The sequence below is a fragment of the Pelmatolapia mariae genome, linkage group LG20 (assembly GCF_036321145.2).
Source record: "Pelmatolapia mariae isolate MD_Pm_ZW linkage group LG20, Pm_UMD_F_2, whole genome shotgun sequence".
In the NCBI taxonomy this organism is placed as follows: domain Eukaryota; kingdom Metazoa; phylum Chordata; class Actinopteri; order Cichliformes; family Cichlidae; genus Pelmatolapia; species Pelmatolapia mariae.
Window position 1 is genome coordinate 39,484,650 of NC_086244.1, and position 19,379 is coordinate 39,504,028.

The 19,379-nt window shown below is 40.7% G+C and overlaps 1 protein-coding gene across 1 annotated transcript; it reads right to left on the bottom strand.

Moving 5' to 3' along the window:
- Positions 1-354: 354 nt before the first annotated feature.
- On the bottom strand, positions 355-19,081 carry si:rp71-17i16.5 (phosphatidylinositol 4,5-bisphosphate 3-kinase catalytic subunit gamma isoform). The gene is made up of 12 exons (XM_063465068.1): positions 18,866-19,081; positions 16,077-17,260; positions 14,285-14,891; positions 13,592-13,657; positions 11,445-11,670; positions 9,710-9,804; positions 8,839-8,982; positions 8,340-8,430; positions 3,123-3,253; positions 2,905-3,016; positions 2,556-2,713; positions 355-612 (listed from the first exon to the last, which is right to left on the bottom strand). The coding sequence occupies exons 1-12, from the start codon at positions 19,079-19,081 to the stop codon at positions 355-357; spliced, it is 3,288 nt and encodes a 1,095-aa protein (XP_063321138.1).
- Positions 19,082-19,379: the final 298 nt, after the last annotated feature.

Genomic DNA, 19,379 nt, shown 5'->3' on the forward strand with positions numbered 1-19,379 from the left:
CTGCTCCTCCATTCAGAGATCTGATCAATATTAAAATATATAAAACTATACACCATATCCTTTCAGTTTTTCTTTTTTTTAGAGCCTAGTTTTTATTTGAGTATTATATGACAATTATAACCCTTCTACAGATGTTACAATTTACAATAAACAGCAGATTCTAAGTATTTACACTGTAATTGTGACAGATGTCCATTGTTTATGCACAACAGTTTCCCACCCCCTTACTTCCTGTAAAAACAGCCCAAGGGTCAGTGATATTACATAAATATAAAAAATACACCTTCTGTAAAACTAAAAAGCTTCCACAGAAAAACGTTCACTTATTTTTAAGGCAGAGCAGAATGCATTAGTCTACTTGATGCCTCCCATCATGTGGATCCAGAAGTTGGCCTGCACAGTCCAGCCCAGCTTCTCACACTCAGAGATTTGTTGGAGAAAGTGCTCCCTGGCATCTGCCTCATTCTGCTCCTCCTGGAGCGCCACCCGCAAGTAGCGCATATCCTCTGCAGCACTCAGCTCTGGGATGCCCGTGAGCAGCATGAGGGAGAAAAGAGTCACCAACAGACGAGAGTGGGAGCGCAGGGAGAGGTATGCTTCTGTGCAGGTGTCCTAATGTGGGTGTTGGAGGCAAGAAAAGATAGAATAATAAAGAAAAGCAAAGATAAAACAATAAAGACAGCTGAAGTTGAGATTTTTTCTATAATTCTAAAAGTGGTATCCAAAATAAGAATCAGGCTGTTTTTAATTAGTGTGTGTGTGTACTTCAGAAAATATCTGGAATAAACTCAATTGGCATGAATCAAAAGTCTTAATAATGGCAGGTCAGCAAGGAGAAAGCCTCTGCTTTTAAATCAGAACACTGCAGCCTGCCTGCAGTTTCATAAAGACTGCATGGATAAGCCAGAAGTCAGAATTATATTTTTGTACTGAGATGAGATCAAAACAGAGCTTCTTGGGTTCAATTAAAAGCATTCTGTTAAGAGAGAGGAACACACATCAGAATTTTGTCCCATTATTTAGGTCTATTTTGTTGGAGTTGGGCCTCGACTGCATGTTTTCATCATTGAACAAAATTGAATGAAGTTTGAATTATACCAGGAAATTAGAATTTCTTGGTCTTGTCTTGGTATTAGGACACCTCCGGTTCTGGCTGCCACCCAGCTCACTATGCACCCAACCCCTACGGCGCCTCCTGCGGGTGGTGGGCCTGCAGGAAGATGGGCCCATGTCCCTTTTTCAGGGTGAGGCCAGCCGGGCCCCATGGACTAAGGCCCAGCCACCAGGCACTCCCCCTCAGGCTGGTCCCTCACCCAGGACCAATTTGCCTAAATGCCCCCAGACAACATAGCCCTTGGGATCCCTGGGACACACAAACCCCCCCACCATGATAAGGTAGCGATTCGCGGAGGGGCGGTCCACATAGCCGGCAATAAGACGGATTCGTTCCTAGGTGGTGATGGGCTCCGCCAGGGCTGCTCTTTGTCACAGATTCTGTTTGTAATTTTTATGCACAGGATTTCTAGGTGTAGCCGAGTGGCGGAAAGCCTTCACCTAGGTGGTCTCAGAATCTCATCTCTGCTTTTTGCGGATGATGTGGTTCTGTGGGATTCATCAGGTGATGGCCTCCAGCTCGCTTTGGAATGGTTCGTAAACTGAGTGTGAAGCGGTGGGAATGAGAATCAGCACCTCCAAATCTGAGGCCATGGTCCTCAGCCGGAAAAGGGTGGAGTGCCCACTCCGGGTCAGGGACGAGTTCTTGCTCCAAGTAGAAGAGTGTAAGTATCTTGGGGTGTTGTTCACGAGTGACGGGAGAAGGGAGCGGGCGATCGACAGACGGATATATCACTGCGGCTGCAGTGATGCGGACGCTGCACTGGTCTGTTGTGTTGAAGAGAGAGCTGAGTGTAAAAGCAAAGCTCTCAATTTACCGGTCGATCTACGTCCCTACCCTCACCTATGGTCACGAGCTGTGAGTAGTGACCGAAAGAACGAGATCGCGAATACAAGCGGCAGAAATGGGCTTCCTCCGAAGGGTGGCTGGCCTCTCCCTGAGAGACAGGGTGAGAAGTTCAGCCATCTGGGAGGGTCTCAGAGTAGAGCCGCTGCTCCTTCACATCGAAAAGAGCCAGTTGAGGTGGTTTGGGCATCTGACAAGGATGCCTCCTGGGTGAGGTTTTCCGGGCATGTCCCACCAGGAGGAGGGCAGACCCAGGACCCTGGGAACGCCTTGGTGATCCCCCAGACAAGCTGGAGGAGGTGGCTGGGGAGAGGGAGGTCTGGGCTTCTCTGCTTGGGCTGCTGCCCCCATGACTCGGCCCCGGAAGCGGAAGATGGATGGATGGATCGATGGATAATTTCTCTGAACTTTTCCTTCTACGCTTACCTTGGACAGCTCTTTATGGACAAAAGAACTAAGAGAACTAACGTCTTCAGCCTGACTGCCACAGCGAATTACTAAGGTAAAAGGTTGAAATCCACCGAGAAGCTGACTATTTATGGGACCCGTTAAAACATTTTCATGCAAAGCTGGACAAATAATAAAGCCATCTTACCCTAAACCGCTGAAAGTAGAGGCTGTTGCGACCATCGACCCTGCCCATGACATACAGGAAGTCAGGTGTGAGGACGAAAGGTGCTCGCTCCCTTTTCACGCCAAGAAAGTGCTTCCTGTTACCCAGGATGTGTCCGAAGTCAATGTGAAACAAGTTCCCTGAGAGGCAAGATTACTTCAGATTTTTCGAATTATCAGTTAATTTGTTCATTCATGAATTCATTTTATCATGCAGCTTGTTTTAGAGGACAAAAAGCATCTGTCATATCATAAGAGGATAATAACAAATCAGTAAATAACATGTGATAACAGTAGCCAATAAGGTGTTTTCAGTGATTTGTGCTGCTTACCGTCTTCTCTGATCATGATGTTGTCATTGTGTCGATCGCCTATACCCAGTACATATGTGGCCACACAGTAACCAGCACAGGAATTCACAAATCTCTCCACGTTCTTGAAGTGCTGCAGTCAAATGAAGTCACAACAGTTTCATGTTTTAGTTGTTTTTTTTTACTTATTACTGAGGGAAACAACAGAAAGGACCTGCGATTGCTTTTGATTTACTCACAATTTCCTGGAGTGGACACTTGGACTTGAGCCACTCAAACAGAGCATTATTTTTGAAGGCTCCAGTTGCTCCTCCTTGGCTCCTCTGGACCGCAGCGATCGTTGTTGCATTCCTCACAATCTCAATCATACCTGATGACAAGGACATTTTCATTTTGTGCTTCACCTTTAAACATGTGTTTTAAACTTCAAACACAGAAACCTAATTCCAGGGGGAAAAAACCCTCTCACAAAATACTGTTACAAAAAACATGACACTGTGCAGGTGCAGTGGTTGCATGTTGATCCTGTGCCATGTGGGTGGGTGCTTTTTTCCCTCCCACAGTCCAATAAGCAGGCATGTTACATAATTTATTATAGTAAACTGGTCATAGGTTAAATTGGTAAATTGATCAAATACTATACAGAAAACCCCATAACAACATGTATAAATAAAAATTTGGGGCGATAGCTGTGATTGTGAAAAGTCTTATAAAAATGTCTTAGGCCCTGCCTTTCGTAAACACTTTCATGATGAATTTATTTATTTGACCTGAAATATGAATTTATTTCAGGTCAAATATAATAAAAGAACGAGTCCAATTTGTACGTTTTGGACATTCTAAGCTTTAGATTGTTCTCTGTTCCGTTTACAGATCAGAGATGGATCCACTCCCCTCTCATTTTAAATGGAGAAAAGGTGGAATCTGTCTCCACCTTCAGGTTTCTGGCACCCACATCTCCGCTGATCTCACCTAGACCAACAACACCAACACCCTGGTAAAGAAGGCCCAGCAGTGGCTGCACTTCCTCTGTGTCCTAAAGAAGAATAACCTGGACCAGAAGCTGCTGCTGGCCTTCTACCGCTCCACAGTGGAGAGCGTGCTCTCCTGCTGCCTGGGTGTTTGTTACGCAGGGGACACTATTGAGAACAGGAAGGCTGTGCAGAGGGTAATTAACACCACCCAAAAAATCATTGGCTGCCCTCTGCCACTCCAGGAGACCATCACCAGATCCTCCCGTCTTAGGAAAACTAGGGGCATCACAGGTGACCCCTTGCACCCCGCCCACCACTAGTTTAACCCGCTGCCCTCTGGTTGGGGCCTCAGGTCAATCAGGTCCCACACCTCCAGACTCACCTACAACTGTCCAATGTGTAATTTTCTCTTTTTTGTAAATATTTATCTATATGTCTCCTGTTTGCTATTTATTTCAACCTCCTACTGTCGCCAAAGTGCTTGCTCATAGGGGGTAATATGATTGTTGGGTTTTTCTCTGTATGTATTATTGTAGGGTCTACCTTACAATATAAAGCGCCTTGAGGAACCCATTGTTGTGATTTGGTGCTGTATAAATAAAATTGAATTGAATTTGACTGTTTATATACACAGTGACAATAAAGCGGTATTCTGTTCTCTTCTGGTTATTTTTCTGACCGTTTATTTTACTGCTTACATTTTTAAACAAATGTCTATACTTTCTGCTCCTTACATTTTCAGAACAGGCTCGTTACTTTAGGTTCAGCGGTATCATTTATAGCGTTTATATTCGGGGGTTAAGTGGGACGGAACAAGTGCCGGTGTCTTTATGTTGTAGTCAGCATCTAGCTAATAGCAATGGTGCATAAAGGGAGAACTGTTTCTACAACACATAACATTTTTACAATGTTTCTATCAGCTCAACAAACGTACAAACAGTTTGTTGCTTCGTCTACTGCATTTCCAGGAAGAGAAAACATTGAGAGCTAACTTCACTCATGGAAAAAGATGTAAGCTGTAAGGACTGCTCAGTGACAAATGATAAACTGCAAATTTAATGCTTACTTGTGATGTCATAATTTTAGTCACATATTGGATTTGTATGTGATGTGTTTTGATAATTTATGTATTTTAATTTTGTGAAACGTCCTGCAAAACAAACTAAGCATAGCAAATTTGTGTTATTGAAATGTTGCATGAAAATTCTGGGTAGTTTTGCACATGATAAACAGGTTACCTTGTATTAATGTGGTGAATTCACAGTAAAGTACTGTGTTGGACTGAAACACAGTGGCTGTGGTGGTCAGCCACTGTGGATCTTGGGTTACATCAAGTGTAGCAGACATTCGTTTACAAATGAACTGACGGTGCTTAGATTCAGCCACTGAATTCAGTCTTTATATAGTGTAAAATCTAACTAGAAAGCGAAAATTTCAGAAGAAATTTTAAGTGTGCCTATGCCGCTGCTAATCAGTGTAGTTTGCCATTCATACGGCTACAGAGAGCAAAACTCAGCAGAGCAGCCATTGTCCACCATGAACTATGGTAAAAACAAACACTGCTCACGCCTCACAGATGACAGCTTACAGTTTTGTGTAAAGATGAAGTGACTTTGTACAGCCCCGATTTGCAGACGCTGTGCACAGAGGTTCATGAGCAGAAGTCCCATTGTACCACGGCAGACCCGACAATGTTTGCATGAACACGCTTTGAAGCATTACGTTATGGACCACTTTTCACACATGGTTGGTGTACCCACACAGCCGGCTGTAGCTTTTCAACTCACAACCCAACACACACCCAAAAAACAGCCGAGAGAGCACAGACTTTACGCCTGAGAGGCGTGATTGCAGATGCTGCTCAGGTGGGTCCACCTCCCCTGCAGCGGCACTGCAGACCACGCCCCGCCACACACATCAAACACGTAAAATAAATATTTATGCACTTTTGCATTCACTTTTTGTTATTTTTACACAGTGTTCTGTGTAAAAATAATGGTCTACAGCCAGTCTTGTGTATTATTATACAAACTTTGGTTGTAAGATGCAGATAACTATTTAATAAAAGCTAAATATTTTATATGAGAGTAAGAAAGAAAAGTATATCTTTGTGCCCCCCTTTCCCTAGTAATGCCTGGCCCCCTGGCAAAACCTTTGCTAGATCCGCACCTGCACAGTTACCAGCTGTCAGCTACACAGAAAAGGAGCTTGGTGTTATTTGTCTCTCAGAAACAGTTCATAACTTCCCTTCAACTCATTCATGTCACCTAAAAGGTAAACCTGTTTCTCCATCACCAGTTCAGCTCTGATGATTCAGTAAGGACATCTCCTGGTTTCGACCAGCCGCTTTTACAGCTGTGGTTCCAGCAAACATCAGCTGATACTAGAAATTAAAATCAAATGAATTCTAACAACAGCTGATCAAGCTTAAACGTGCTGCTGTTGTTTAGCGCGATAAACAAACGAGAGAAAAGCCGATCACTGATCAGTTGATCACACGACGCTCTCGCCACCACCGGTTGATCGGCGGCCGCCTCGCATCTCTCTTTTTCCTGCATGTCCTTTCTGTCATACACCGGTGGCTAGCTGTCCTCTGTTGGAGCTCTGCATTAGCCACCACCAAACAACTCAGTTATTTTTCCACATCGACCAGCATGTGGACAACCACCTTTTACTGTTTGTACCGTTACTAAAACGAATAAATGAATAATCAGCCCATATAAATGAAAAATAAGTCCAGCTGAGAAATAGAGTCCTTGCGGCAGACCGGGGGCTTAAACCAGAGTGCCCCGCCGTCACTATAAGGCAGCCCGGGTCGCTCTTCAGCCAAGTGCGCTAGCTAGCTAGCTAGCCGGCTAGCTGTCAGGCAGCATCGACGTCGTCAGAGCACTGTTGCTAATATGGGATGTCTTGATAAAACCAGCAGATATTTGAAGTTTACACAACTACATTCTCGCCTGAAAAGGAGCTTGGTGTTATTTGTCTCTCAGAAACAGTTCATAACTTCCCTTCAATTCATTCATGTCACCTAAAAGGTAAACCTGTTTCTCCATCACCAGTTCAGCTCTGATGATTTAGTAAGGACATCTCCTGGTTTGGACCAGCCCTTTTTTCAGCTGTGGCTCCAGCAAACATCAGCTGATACTAGAAATTAAAATCAAATGAATTCTAACAACAGCTGATCAAACTTAAACGTGCTGCTGTTGTTTAGCGCGATAAACAAACGAGAGAAAAGCCGATCATTGATCAGTTTCATGATTGAAGTTGCAACGAATGACAGGGGAGGCTGCGTAACGCCAGAATAAATCCAGCTTTGTGTCTTCTTCCGTTCTACCTGAAGTACGGGACAAACTGTGTTCCTTTTCAGCTCAATACGAAACGCGTAATATTTTCTCTGAATGCAGGACAATTCCGTTTGTACGGAACGGTTGGCAACTCTACGAACTAACCCTTATGAATAAAATAAAGTTCAACATCAGTAACTTAGCGCGCACACAGCTGTATAGAAACTCCGTCGTGCTAGCTAGCACGGAGTACGAGTTATTGTAACTGATTGTAAAAAGTCAGCACAACGAAAATAAACTACACCTAATAAGCAGCATAAATCTGACGAATAGTAATAAGTGTGCCTCTTGGCATAGGCACACTTATTACTATTCGTCAGATTTATTATTCTTTTTATTAAGTGTGCCTATGCCAAGAGGCACACTTAATAAATCTGACGAATAGTAATAAGTTATTAAGTGTGCCTATGCCAAGAGGCACACTTAATAAATCTGACGAATAGTAATAAGTGTGCCTCTTGGCATAGGCACACTTAATAAAAAGAATAATAAATCCGACGAATAGTAATAAGTGTGCCTCTTGGCATAGGCACACTTAATTAGTTCTAAATAGTTCTCAGTTGCCTTAAGTAAAGCTTACATAAGATGACTAATTTGGGCAACATATTCATTATGAGTAACCTCAGAGCTGTGATCTGCATGTCCGCTGATCACAGCTTGTCCACTAAGAAAATCTACTGGAGCTGACATTAGAAATCATTGTGGGCTGTCAGTATTTTCCCCACGCTGAGCCACTACAACAGATCAGCCCCATTTATTTCTTTTCTCTTTCACTGCTTGTGTCCTAAATAACAGATTGAGATGATGATGAAGAAGTAGAATTTAGATTTGAATAACATTTTTATCTTCATGTACTAATATTATTTTTGTATTACAATAATATAGCAGATACATTTCAGAGCCTGTACTCTTTCACTTTTACTTGAGTAAAGGCATTAAATGAGTAATTCAGCTTTTACTGGAGTATTTTTAAAACACCAATATCTGTACTTCTACTTAAGTACAGAATGTGTGTATTTTATAACTGATTATTATAACTGATTAGTAAATTATATTAAGTATAACTTCAACAACCACTACTAAAAAGAGTCATCCAGTACCAACTGTGGACACTATTAAAGCACACTGATGCTGATACCTATGTTGTGTCCAGTGGAGATGCAGCCATATGGAACAAGATTGAGGTCCAGGGATTTCTCCTTCCAGATGGAGTCCATCAGAACCAGTGCCTAAACAGAAATATGCAAACATTCATGTGTCTTTTCAACCTGATGTAAAACTACGATAGACTGTTGAGTTTTTTTTTAGCAGAAAAGTAAAGTTGTGTATTTTGGGTATACCAAACCTGTTAAGTATATAACCTAGGAGCAACACAAAAAATGAAAAATTGAACTGGTCCAAGAATTGAGCCCTGAGGGACAAATAAAGGAGCAGCGCAGAAAAAGATACGTAGTTATTTATATGAATTTTAAATATAAGGGTTGGTCAGATAAGTATGAAGTACCGTATGATGGAAGTATGAAGTACTGTATATTCACCTTTTTCCAAGCATGTAGGAAATATATTCACAAAAAAATCAGTATTCTTATTTGAGGAAGAGAATTCAAGTAATCAAAGCAACAAAAGATCTGTCTGACCTGAATGACCAGCATATCCTGTCTGAGGTCATCCCCCTCTTTGAAGATTATTCCAACAGGTGTGGCAGAGGTAGGCGATGGCATGGGAGAGAACTCCAGCCACAGAGGCTTCTTCTTTGAGGCCATTACTTTGCATTTATTGAGCTACATCAGAGAGAAGTAAAGCAGACCGTTTTGTTTGTGTGGGATATTTTTCTTTATCACAGCCTTTTTGATTTAATCAACAACAACAACAACAACAACAACAAAAGATTACATATAGCTACTTTACTGTAGTGTACTTATTGTAACAAAAGTAACAAATTTATGTTGAAGAAAAGTTCAAGTAAGTAATTATACTTGAATTATATGAAGCAGACAGAAAATTTGATGCAAAAAAAACAAAAACAGGCCAAGGAGGAATTCACAATGGTCAACTATAATAATTCTACTGTAGAAATTGATAACATTTCCTCAACTATGTACAAAACTACAAGCCTGACTATCCTAAATTTTCTCAAACTTGATCCTAAAAGGGGACCTTGAGGTCTAATTCCTGGGATTTTTTGCTACCAGCTTTGTGTTATCATCATACAACGTATAAGTTGTGTCTGTCATATTCTCGTCCTTCCAAGTAATGTGCACATCTATTTGTCTCCAGTTCTTAACCTGAAACATCATCACAAAGAGGTTGCCCTTTTGATGAAAAGGTCAACCTTTTGCATTGTTTATAAATAATGGATATAGTAAACTTAGAATATAAGACTAAACCACACACAAAATGCTCAAATGCAATATATAAAAATATACCCAACATTTTTTTATTCACCACACTTTCACATAACCCTAAAGCTCAATGTACAAATAGAGACAGAAAGCCAGCAAAGCTTACCAGGATCCTTCCACATTTAATGCGAGGGTCAAAGGGCAGCAAGAATTCATTTGGCAGGTTACTGTCTCTAAGAAGTTCCTGAAGCCGGAGGGGAGCTACAACAAGATCAACAGATATAATTTAGTGAAGTGGTTTAACAGTGAAACAACAGCTGCTTTTGGGGATTAGAGTTCTTGGCTTTTGAAAAGTTGCTATAAAAACATCTAATGCATTTCAAGGATGTCTTTCTCAAAGCCTAGGTAGGGATAGAGCTTCTGTTATTCATCAGCTGATGAACACCAGGTGTGCAGCACTACTTCATCTACATACAGGAACCCAGCCATACTTAACCATACACAGATGGGATTTCTTCATGTATATTAAAATGGAACTCAACACGAGGCCAGCTGGAAGAAGCTTTTCCAAAGTACATTCAAAGTTACATGCAAAGCTTTGCTAACCTTCTATAGCTGGTAGATAAATAATAATGTAGTAACTTGGAAACAATAACATGTAAGAACATAAAAAAATAACCACAATTAACAAGAAGCACTCAGAGAGTGCCTCTGCCAAGGTAGCTCACTTTCTGGACTGTGTTTAGTATGAAGGGATTTACTTTTAATGAATTTCATTTTCTTTTCTTTTTTTTTTGTTTTTTTTTAAATGTACCTACATGACATCAGCAGAGCCAGAGAGGAGTTGTATTGTGTTTACAGACAGAATGACATGGGTGCACCTAAACGCTAGCACAAACATAAACTCCTTGGCAGAGGTAAAAATAGAGGGAAGTTTAATAGATCCATCTTAAAAATGGCCTTTCCAAAAAGAAATGCTTTTGTCACGCACCATTCAAGAACATAAAAACAAGGAAAGTATTTCAGCTTGCATTCAGATGCAAGGACCTTTACTGAGAAGCCCGTGGAGCTTACATTTAAAACCTGAATTATGAGAGTATTATATAACAGAAAATAAAGGAAAGTATAATAGGTCCAATTTAAAATTCTATCTTAAAAAATGAATTCTCCAAAGAAACGGTCTTTGTTGTGTTCCAGAGTAATTCGGATTCAAGGATGAGTGGGTGTTTTTTGATTAAAAAACAACAAACAAACAAACAAACAAACACAAAACAGGTAAATCTGCATCCTTGCGGTCTTTAATTAATCTGAATATTTTTTATGACTCTTTATATGCACTCTATTTTAAGCTCTTGAAAATGTATTTTCACTCTTTTAGGAATTGATCAAGTTTTGTTAATGTTAAAAATGTGTTAGGTGAGAGATGGCATGACAAAAATTACCTGCAGAGTGAAGTTCCTAGATGAAAAGGAGCATACAGGCTTGTTCAGTTTTGCCAGAAAACATCTTGATGAGCCCCAAGACTTTTGGGACAACATGTTATGTACCTGTTATATACCTGTTTTGCTGCCTCGGGACCTGAAAGACTTGCTGTGGTAAATGAAAGCATGAATTCTGCTGTCTACTAAACATTCTGAAACAAAAAAAAGCTGAAGTGCACTTGGCTCTGCAGCAGGAAAATGATCCAAAACACACCAGCAAGTCCACCTCTGAATGGCTTAAGAGAAACAAAATGAAGACTTTGGAGTGGCCTAGTCAAAGTCCTGACCTGAATCTGATAGAGATGCTGCACCATGATAAAACATTCAGTAAAAACCAGTGAAATAAAACTAAATTAAATACTTTTAGCTTTTTAAAAATAAAATTTTGATATATTAATTAAGAAAAATTATGCTCCCTACTTGTAGAATCAAGGTTGGTCTTGTCAGGGTACAGGTTTTTAATGATGACAGCGACCTCCTGCAGGGCCTCCACCGCCTGGACCTGCTGGGTGAAGCTGTCGAGCATGGCCTGACCACAGCCCAGCAGGTAGGCCTCCAGAATCACAGCCATGCGCTGTCGGAAATACGGACACCCTGCTACCTCACTGCGAACGTACCAGAAGAAGAAGTGTCCGATTCTTTTGCTCTGCAGTGAAAGATGTGAGTGAGTCAGAGAGCGTGAAACAGATCTGGTCGCAGTCGACATCTTACTGGTGTAAAAACATTCATTAATGTTCCAGCAGACTGAAACCTTTATTAAACTCACCTAAAAAAAGAAAAACTTTTAAATGAAAGGTGTTATTTTTATTCACACAAGAACCTGACCTTTTTATGACTATTGTGAATGAAAATACAACAATAGATAAATAAAAAGAAAGAAAGAAAATCAGATCCATGATTAAGCTTGTCACAAGCTTTTTATAAGCTGTGAGCCAATCAAATTTGGGAGCTACTTTAGTGCTTTTGTATAGTATAATTATAAAATCGGATTTGACCACAAAACATCAGCATTCTTGTGCAGATTCTAGAGAGTCAAACACTGTTTGTTATTGTGGACCGGCACACAAACATAGAACCTAACGGGGCTTTATATTATCTAAGTGGTACCATAATGCTTCAATTCTCAACAGGCTCAATTCTGCAGTTTGAGTAAAGTTATCCCAAGGAAACATTTCCCAGTGATAAGCAGAAACAACCAAAAAGGTGAGATGGTGGTGTTGGACAGCAGTGTGGAAGTCTGCAATGTCATTTTTGCAGATGCTGACTAAGAAAAAACTTCAGAGCACTGTTTCTGAAACATTGAAATTAACACAAATACATCCCTGTGGCATCAGCATAGAATAAGAGGTCATCTTACGAGGGTCCAAAAATCACCTAATGGTTAACACCATTGATTGATCTGGCCCAGAGAGGTCGATGACAGTGCGTCCGACACCTCTCTCTCTCCCTCTCTCTCTCTCTCTCTCCTTAAATGACTGTAGCACACTTTCTTCCTGTTGCCTGTTGCTCTTCTATAATGACCATTATTTTTGCTGTGAATACCGCCTCGTACTCTGGAGTGCATCCCACAGAGCTTGAATTGATTTTTCTGGCATCACTGAGCAATGAAAAAATGACATGCTGATGTGTACAGAATAGAGCTGATTCCATTCTGATTCACAAGGTCCTGACTCAATTCGACTTTGACTCAGTCAGAAATATTATAATTATGATCATTTATCAAAGAACCCTTTAAACTTTGTAAATTAAATTTATTAATTTCCAAATTAACAACAGATTCTAAAGCAGTTACAATATTGCAACTTTTATTCAACTTTTACTTTTTCCTGAGATTTGTGGTATTTTCCACAGTATTTCACCTCCATTTTGCACGCCTTGCATATGGCTTTGCTTTTGTCCACTCTTCGCTGTCTTCACAGTTCTTGAATCCAAATACAGCTGCCAAACATCTGCCTTTAGGCTTGTGGCACCAGGTCACTTAACTCTTGCATGGCTTTCTCTTGTCAACCTCTTGCAAGTCTCATACACGGCAAAATACATTTCTATTTGAAAAATGTAATTTAAGGATTTAAGGAATCAATATCAGATTATTTAAAATTCATTTGAATTGGGAAGTTGATTTTTTAAAACCCATCCCTAGTACAAAAATATCTAGTAAGAAGGTGTGTGTGTGTGTGTGTGTGTGTGTGTGTGTGTGTGTGTGTGTGTGTGTGTGTGTGTGTGTGTGTGTAAGAGAGTACATTTTTTAGCCTTAGCTCATTCTGGATATTTTTCTATAGTCTTTGTTACTGTTACTATGACAACATGTGGCTGTAACTTGGAACCAGGGATGTGATGCTGCGGTTGCTACAGTGCCGTCTATGAATTGTATTTGTTAGCCCACCCACCCATTCTCACCACCAGCCACCACTGCAAGTGATTATTTAGTTTCTTTAAGTAGGTTTTGTTTTGTCTCTCTTCATTAGAAAAAGACAAAAAATAATAATTTTGTCTGGCAAAACTATATTCTGCTGACGACTTTGCACATGTCAGTACACTGCAGTCACAGTGGATGCTTCGTGACTCACCCGCAGAGCTCTTTGGATGAGGTACCGAGCGAGGAAACTGTCATGGTAAGGTTCCACTTTTAGGATCTGTAAGAGTTAAAGGTGAAGGAAAAGGTCATTGTCACACTTTAATAGTCATTTTAAGTGATTTTACAAATATCCTTAAATAGTGGGATGGGGGATGGTTAAATGGTTAAATGTGTTCACATTCTACTGGATATTTACACTGACTTAGACAAAAGGTGAATGTTAGGCCTTATGAAAAAGAACAGAACAGAAATGTGGAAATGAATGGAAGCATCTTGGAGTAAGGGTCAAAGGGAAAATAAAACATGAAGCAAAATGAAAGCTGTCAGAGAAGAGATGGATAAGTGGATGATGTCTAATGTAACCAATAAAATCTGATAAATGTCATTGCATTGGTGATGCATTCCACACAGACTCTAAGAGAACATTTTGAAACAAGTCTGTGGCTTCAAGGAAATCGTTTACCAGTTTACATTAGCAGTCATCATGATTTGTTTTATGTATTGTAATTGTAATTTTAAAAAGCACATACAGTCCTGTTGTTCAATAGAATGGGGAGTGGAATAAAGACAGATTCACTTTGCAAACCAAACAGGTCGCTTATAGTAGTTTAATTATTTCGGGTGACATTTTGCACGTCAGGCAATATGAATGAATCTGTTTATCTATTTTCATATAAACACATACCTGCACAAGCTGAAGCAAATACTTCAGCACATCATCATTAGACAGACTCTCCAGTCTCTTCACTGCCAGTCTCCTGACAAACTCGTCTGCAAAATCCATGCTTAGTAGCTCCAATGCCACTGTTACATCCAGTTCCTCGGGTTGCCAGTATCCCAGTAGCCAGTGGACATCTTCGACCGAATTGCGGTTCATCCAGTCAACATTACGCAAGTACTGGGGTAGACTGGAGGCATAGCGGACACTCTCCTCCCGAAACCTTCTGAGGCATGGCTTTTTGGTATTGATGGCTGTAGTTGGGGATTTGAGAGTTACATTGTCACTCAGTGAGTTTGCTGGCAAAGAATATCTTTTGATAGGCAAGGGTGGGGGGACATGAGATTCATCAGTGCCACGTTCTCTGGAGTTGGAACATTCAGAGTTGGTAACAGTATTTGGGACAACCACAGGAAAGCTGTAGCGGTCTAAAAGGAAGCTGATAGCCATGGAGTCAGCTATGTCTGGGTTAGTGGCAGTTGACAGCTTGTCTGCTTGGTAGGTGATGGCCTCATCATCCAGGCCAGGGTGTGGCCACATGTGCAGTGTGTAGGACCCCTGGCTCAGAACAGACCTGGAGGGATAGGTGGTGTCCCGTGTTGAAACACAGTGTAAATAATAGTTAGTTTTACAGTACTGCAAGAAATGTCTCGATGTTCTCTCAAATGAAGAATATAAGAGCACAAACTAAGACATCAGATGGAGTAATAATAAATACACATATGTAATAAATAAAACATAAATTAATAAATGAATAATAAATAGAGATCTCAAAACCAATGTTGACACTAAGGTTGGCAACACATGCATACACACAAGTATATGCATCAGTTACCCAAATGTTATCAACATTTTGTAGCTGTAAATAAAACCACGCACATGGACACACGTGGATTTGTAGCAGTTGCAAAAGACTGGGTCCCTACTTACAAACAACCTACTTCATGAACTGATTAGACTTGTAACTCTAGTCCAGATACTGTGAAAGGAGGACATTTGGCTAACTCAGAAATTTCACACCTGTTAAAATTCCATACTAACATCCTATTCAAATATTAAAGTTTCGTGGGTGCCTGAAATGTATCACGGGAAAACGTGTAATAGACACGCCGGTCCACCGTGTCATTTGATGCTTTGCCTCTCAAAAGCAGGAAATGTACACGAATCCAGAAGTTGCAGTATACTTCAGTTACAGCAGAGGGGGATATTTTATTTCAAGCCAACAAAAAAATAATCACGGGAAAGCATTTACACGGGACATTACTAACACATTTACATGTAATACATATAAGCCACCTAGCTTAATCGGTTAATCATATCTTGGTCACTAGCGACTTTATGGCTTTAAATATATTATCTCCCCCTGCTGGTACTGAAAAGCGTGAAATGGACACGGCGGACCTGCGTGCCTATTACATGCTTTGCCGCGATATCGTGGTGTAGTACACCAAATGGAAAATAAGCATGTGCAAGAACTGGGCACTGAAATGGCATAAACATCCAACAATGCAACTTTTGTGTGTATTATCTTTGTAAAACGTTTGTCATTGTTACTCAGATTTGTGGTGTTACCATGGTATCAAATTTTGGATATTATTGGTATACTTAATTAATAACTGGCTAACATTACAAACTAAGCATGACTTGACAGGAGAGCGGAGATTTTTAAATGACAGTTTTATAACTAACTGCTTATGTATGTTTTCCCTTATACTGTTTATAAAGATATTTTGCTTAAATAAAAACAAAAAATCCGCACCTGTGATCTATGAGGAGTAGGTTGACAAAGTAGAGCACTTTTCCTCTCCCTTTCAGCAAGTCTATTGTTTTGTTGCTTGAAGGCGATGACACTTTTGTTGCTGCAGACATGTCACTAGGACTTTCGTTAATAGTGAGACCCAGCTTAGCTCCGCGTGGCAGATCCCTAAGGAGAACATCAAAGTCCAGCCACTCATTCCACAGCACTTCATCTGAAAAGGGCTTGGGAATGGAGGACACTGAAGAGAGGACCTTGTTACCATGGAGTATGGATGCTTCAACATAAACAGACTGAGGGCATTTGCTTGGAAGTTGTGGGATATCAAATCCAAGCAATTTGACTCTGAAATTTCTGTTGCAGTCCCACAAGGATATCATGAAGATGTCATCCAAATCCTTCCCTTTAAGGCTGAGATCATTGTGGGAACTGAACTGGCCACTAAAACCATCAACAAGTGGCCAGTCCACAAATTTGACAGCCTCTGAGGGAAGCTGCGACACAGGGACAACAAAGAGGTGAAGCTCTTGGTTGGTTTTCAGGCACTGTCGCACCCAGAGGAAATCGTTCAGGGCGTAGTCTCCAGTTAAAAACTCCTCCCTGCCTGCAACTTTCAACACGAGATTATCAGGCCCGTCGTATTTAAGCCCTCGGTCATTCATCACCCTTTCAAAAACTTTAAGAAGAAGTTCTGGTGTTGTGCTGAGGTCAGCCTTTATGCTGAAGCTGATCCTGCTTATGTAGTGGAAGGTGACAGGAAAGTCTCTGTTCTGCCATTCTTGTAGTTCTTCTGGTAAGGCGGTATGCGTTATCCAAGGCTCTGTGGCATACAACTTGTCATCCCGTTTCTTCAGCTCTTGTTTCCTAGCAGATGCCAGTTTCCGACGGGTGAAGGTGAGCTCACCAAGTCTATCAGATGCTTCTTTCTCCAGGTCATGTCCGATCAGATAAGTCAGGCACTGCTGCTGTTTCTCGTTCTCCTCTGGATCAACTGCCACAGGTGGTTTTACTATTATGTGTGCTGATAGGCAATGAGGGTCATTACGTAACCATGGAATGTCTAATGTCCTGATAACCTGACAGTCATCGTAGGCTTCATACCAGTCGCCACCCCTGGCATAGAGCAGGCTGTATTTCTCGGGGTCCAATATTGCAAAAGGGTCTGGGTGGCAGTTTTGCTCCTGTGCCTGAAGGCATAGAGTCATATACATGAGAAAATAAATACATACAATTTTTGATTACTGTAGTTTGAATATAGTGTTGAAAAAATGTCTTGATCCCCCCATCGTTTCATTATATTTTGCTCCAAAGAGCAATAAGATGAGATAATATTAATCCCACGGCGGGTAAATTTGTGCGTTACCTCAAGCTGGGAGCTGAGTAACAAGCTGCCTACTGTGGCAGCATCTTGGAAAAAAAATGCTTCCTTATAATTTTTTTTCGCCAGGGTTTCTGAAATTCTTGTAAAATTTTTCTGTTTTTTTACACATACCTGGATAGGAAAACATTATGGATTGGCCTCCCAAAGCCTAGACCTCAACATTATGGAAGCAGTGTGGGATCATCTCAACAGATAATGGAACAAAGGGAAGCTAACATCCAAATCTGGAGAAACCTGGAGAACTACTGAAGGCTTTGTAACAGAAATGAAAAAGACTGGCGTTGTACAAACTTATATACTGCCTTATTTAGTCTATTTCCATTTATATTTGCACATTTCAGTGAATCACTGTACCTATTTCACATTTTCCTTAAAGAATGAGGCATGGCTTAAGTTTTTAACAGTACTGTAAATGCTTAAGCATGAGGCACACTAACAGCTATACTGTAAATAGCTGCTAGTGGGACTCTGCAATACCATGTCATATGAGCGTGCAATCTTAGTTTAGCATATTAGCTAACATTTGCCTTTTAGCTGAAAGTACATAATATTTTAGAAGCCAGCTAAATCAGTTGATAGTTCCCATGTACGGTTTGGCGATAAAGCAACGTAGAAACCTCTTTTAGCTGCTTCCTTTTTCCACAAAGGGTGACTATGGCACAGAGCTACAGATATTTCATTTGTATATTTTTATTTTTATATTTAATGTATTTTTATATTTAATGTATTTCCTGATTCAACCACAAAGGTAAATGGACTGTATCTTATATAGCACTTGTCTACCTGCGTGCTTTAGACAACGTGCCTGATTCACTTATAAACTTTTTAAAATGTTTTTTTCCTCCATAAGAGCTTCCTATCTAACATTCACACAAATTCAGTGGGTGCATCAGAGTGCAACTTAGATCCAGTCTCCTTGCCCGAGGATATTTGGCATGGAGACTGAAGCAGCCGAGTATTCAACCACCAACTTGATGACCCACTCTGCAGCCACCCCAAACAAGGTATGGACTTGGTTATTGACTGTAATGAATTTGCTACATCCTTAATCATACTACTTTATTGTTTATTGTACCCTCAGTGTTCTGTTTACTAAGGTGAGCATTAACCTCACATTTATTGACTTCTCTAAGTTTGAATTTATTTTGCGAACAGACCAGTCTGCACTGCACCCACCCCAGAGCACCAACTTGATTGATATACCTTTATTAGTCCCACAAGGGGAAATTTCATAAGGCTGCCGACCTATTGCACGCAATGGCGGCGCCATACTTCCATTATAAAGAAACTAGTTTTGGGAACTGCGCTATCGATTTCACTTTATAGACCCAGAACTACATCCAACACAGTCTATGAGAATAAAAGGAAAACATCCTTTGCACAATAGACCACTCAGTGCAGGTTTACATACCTCCATACAGATGCGGAGCCTCAATTGGTAGACACTGCACTGTGCAGGGAGGGTGACTGATATCGGCTCGCAGCCCGTGCTGATATCTTGATCCTCATCACCAGGCTTAAACTCACAAATAAACTTCAGGGTGTTCTCAAAGCAGCCTTGGGTAGACAGTCTTCTTACACTGTCTAAAGAGCGTGGCCGGGTTGGCCGATTCACAGCAGCATCCATGGGGACTTTAAAGAGAGCCAAGCTTTAACAAAACTCTGATTTAAAAAGAAAAACTCATACAAAGGCTGGTGCTGATTAGTTTGGGTCCTCTGGTGGAGTGCACGCAACTCTGCTTATCTGACAATGTGACAGTGTGTGTTCCCTTTTTGTGACTGCTCGGAGACTTCCTCATTCTTTTATGCTTCAGTTCTCAAACACCGGTGATGCTATTATTAATAGCAGAACATTTACTGACAACGTAACATAGGTAACTTCCTTATTCTTTTTTGTACTTCAGTAACAAACTACAATAGCTATT

What these genes read in the sequence shown, in the direction of transcription:
- si:rp71-17i16.5 (XM_063465068.1), bottom strand. Translation starts at nt 19,081, where the DNA reads ATGGATGCTGCTGTGAATCGGCCAACCCGGCCACGCTCTTTAGACAGT. An exon ending in TCATCCAAAGAGCTCTGCGG is followed by an intron (nt 11,671 to 13,591) that starts GTGAGTCACGAA and finishes CTTTCACTGCAG; the next exon opens with AGCAAAAGAATCGGACACTT. An exon ending in TCTACTTTCAGCGGTTTAGG is followed by an intron (nt 613 to 2,555) that starts GTAAGATGGCTT and finishes CACCCACATTAG; the next exon opens with GACACCTGCACAGAAGCATA.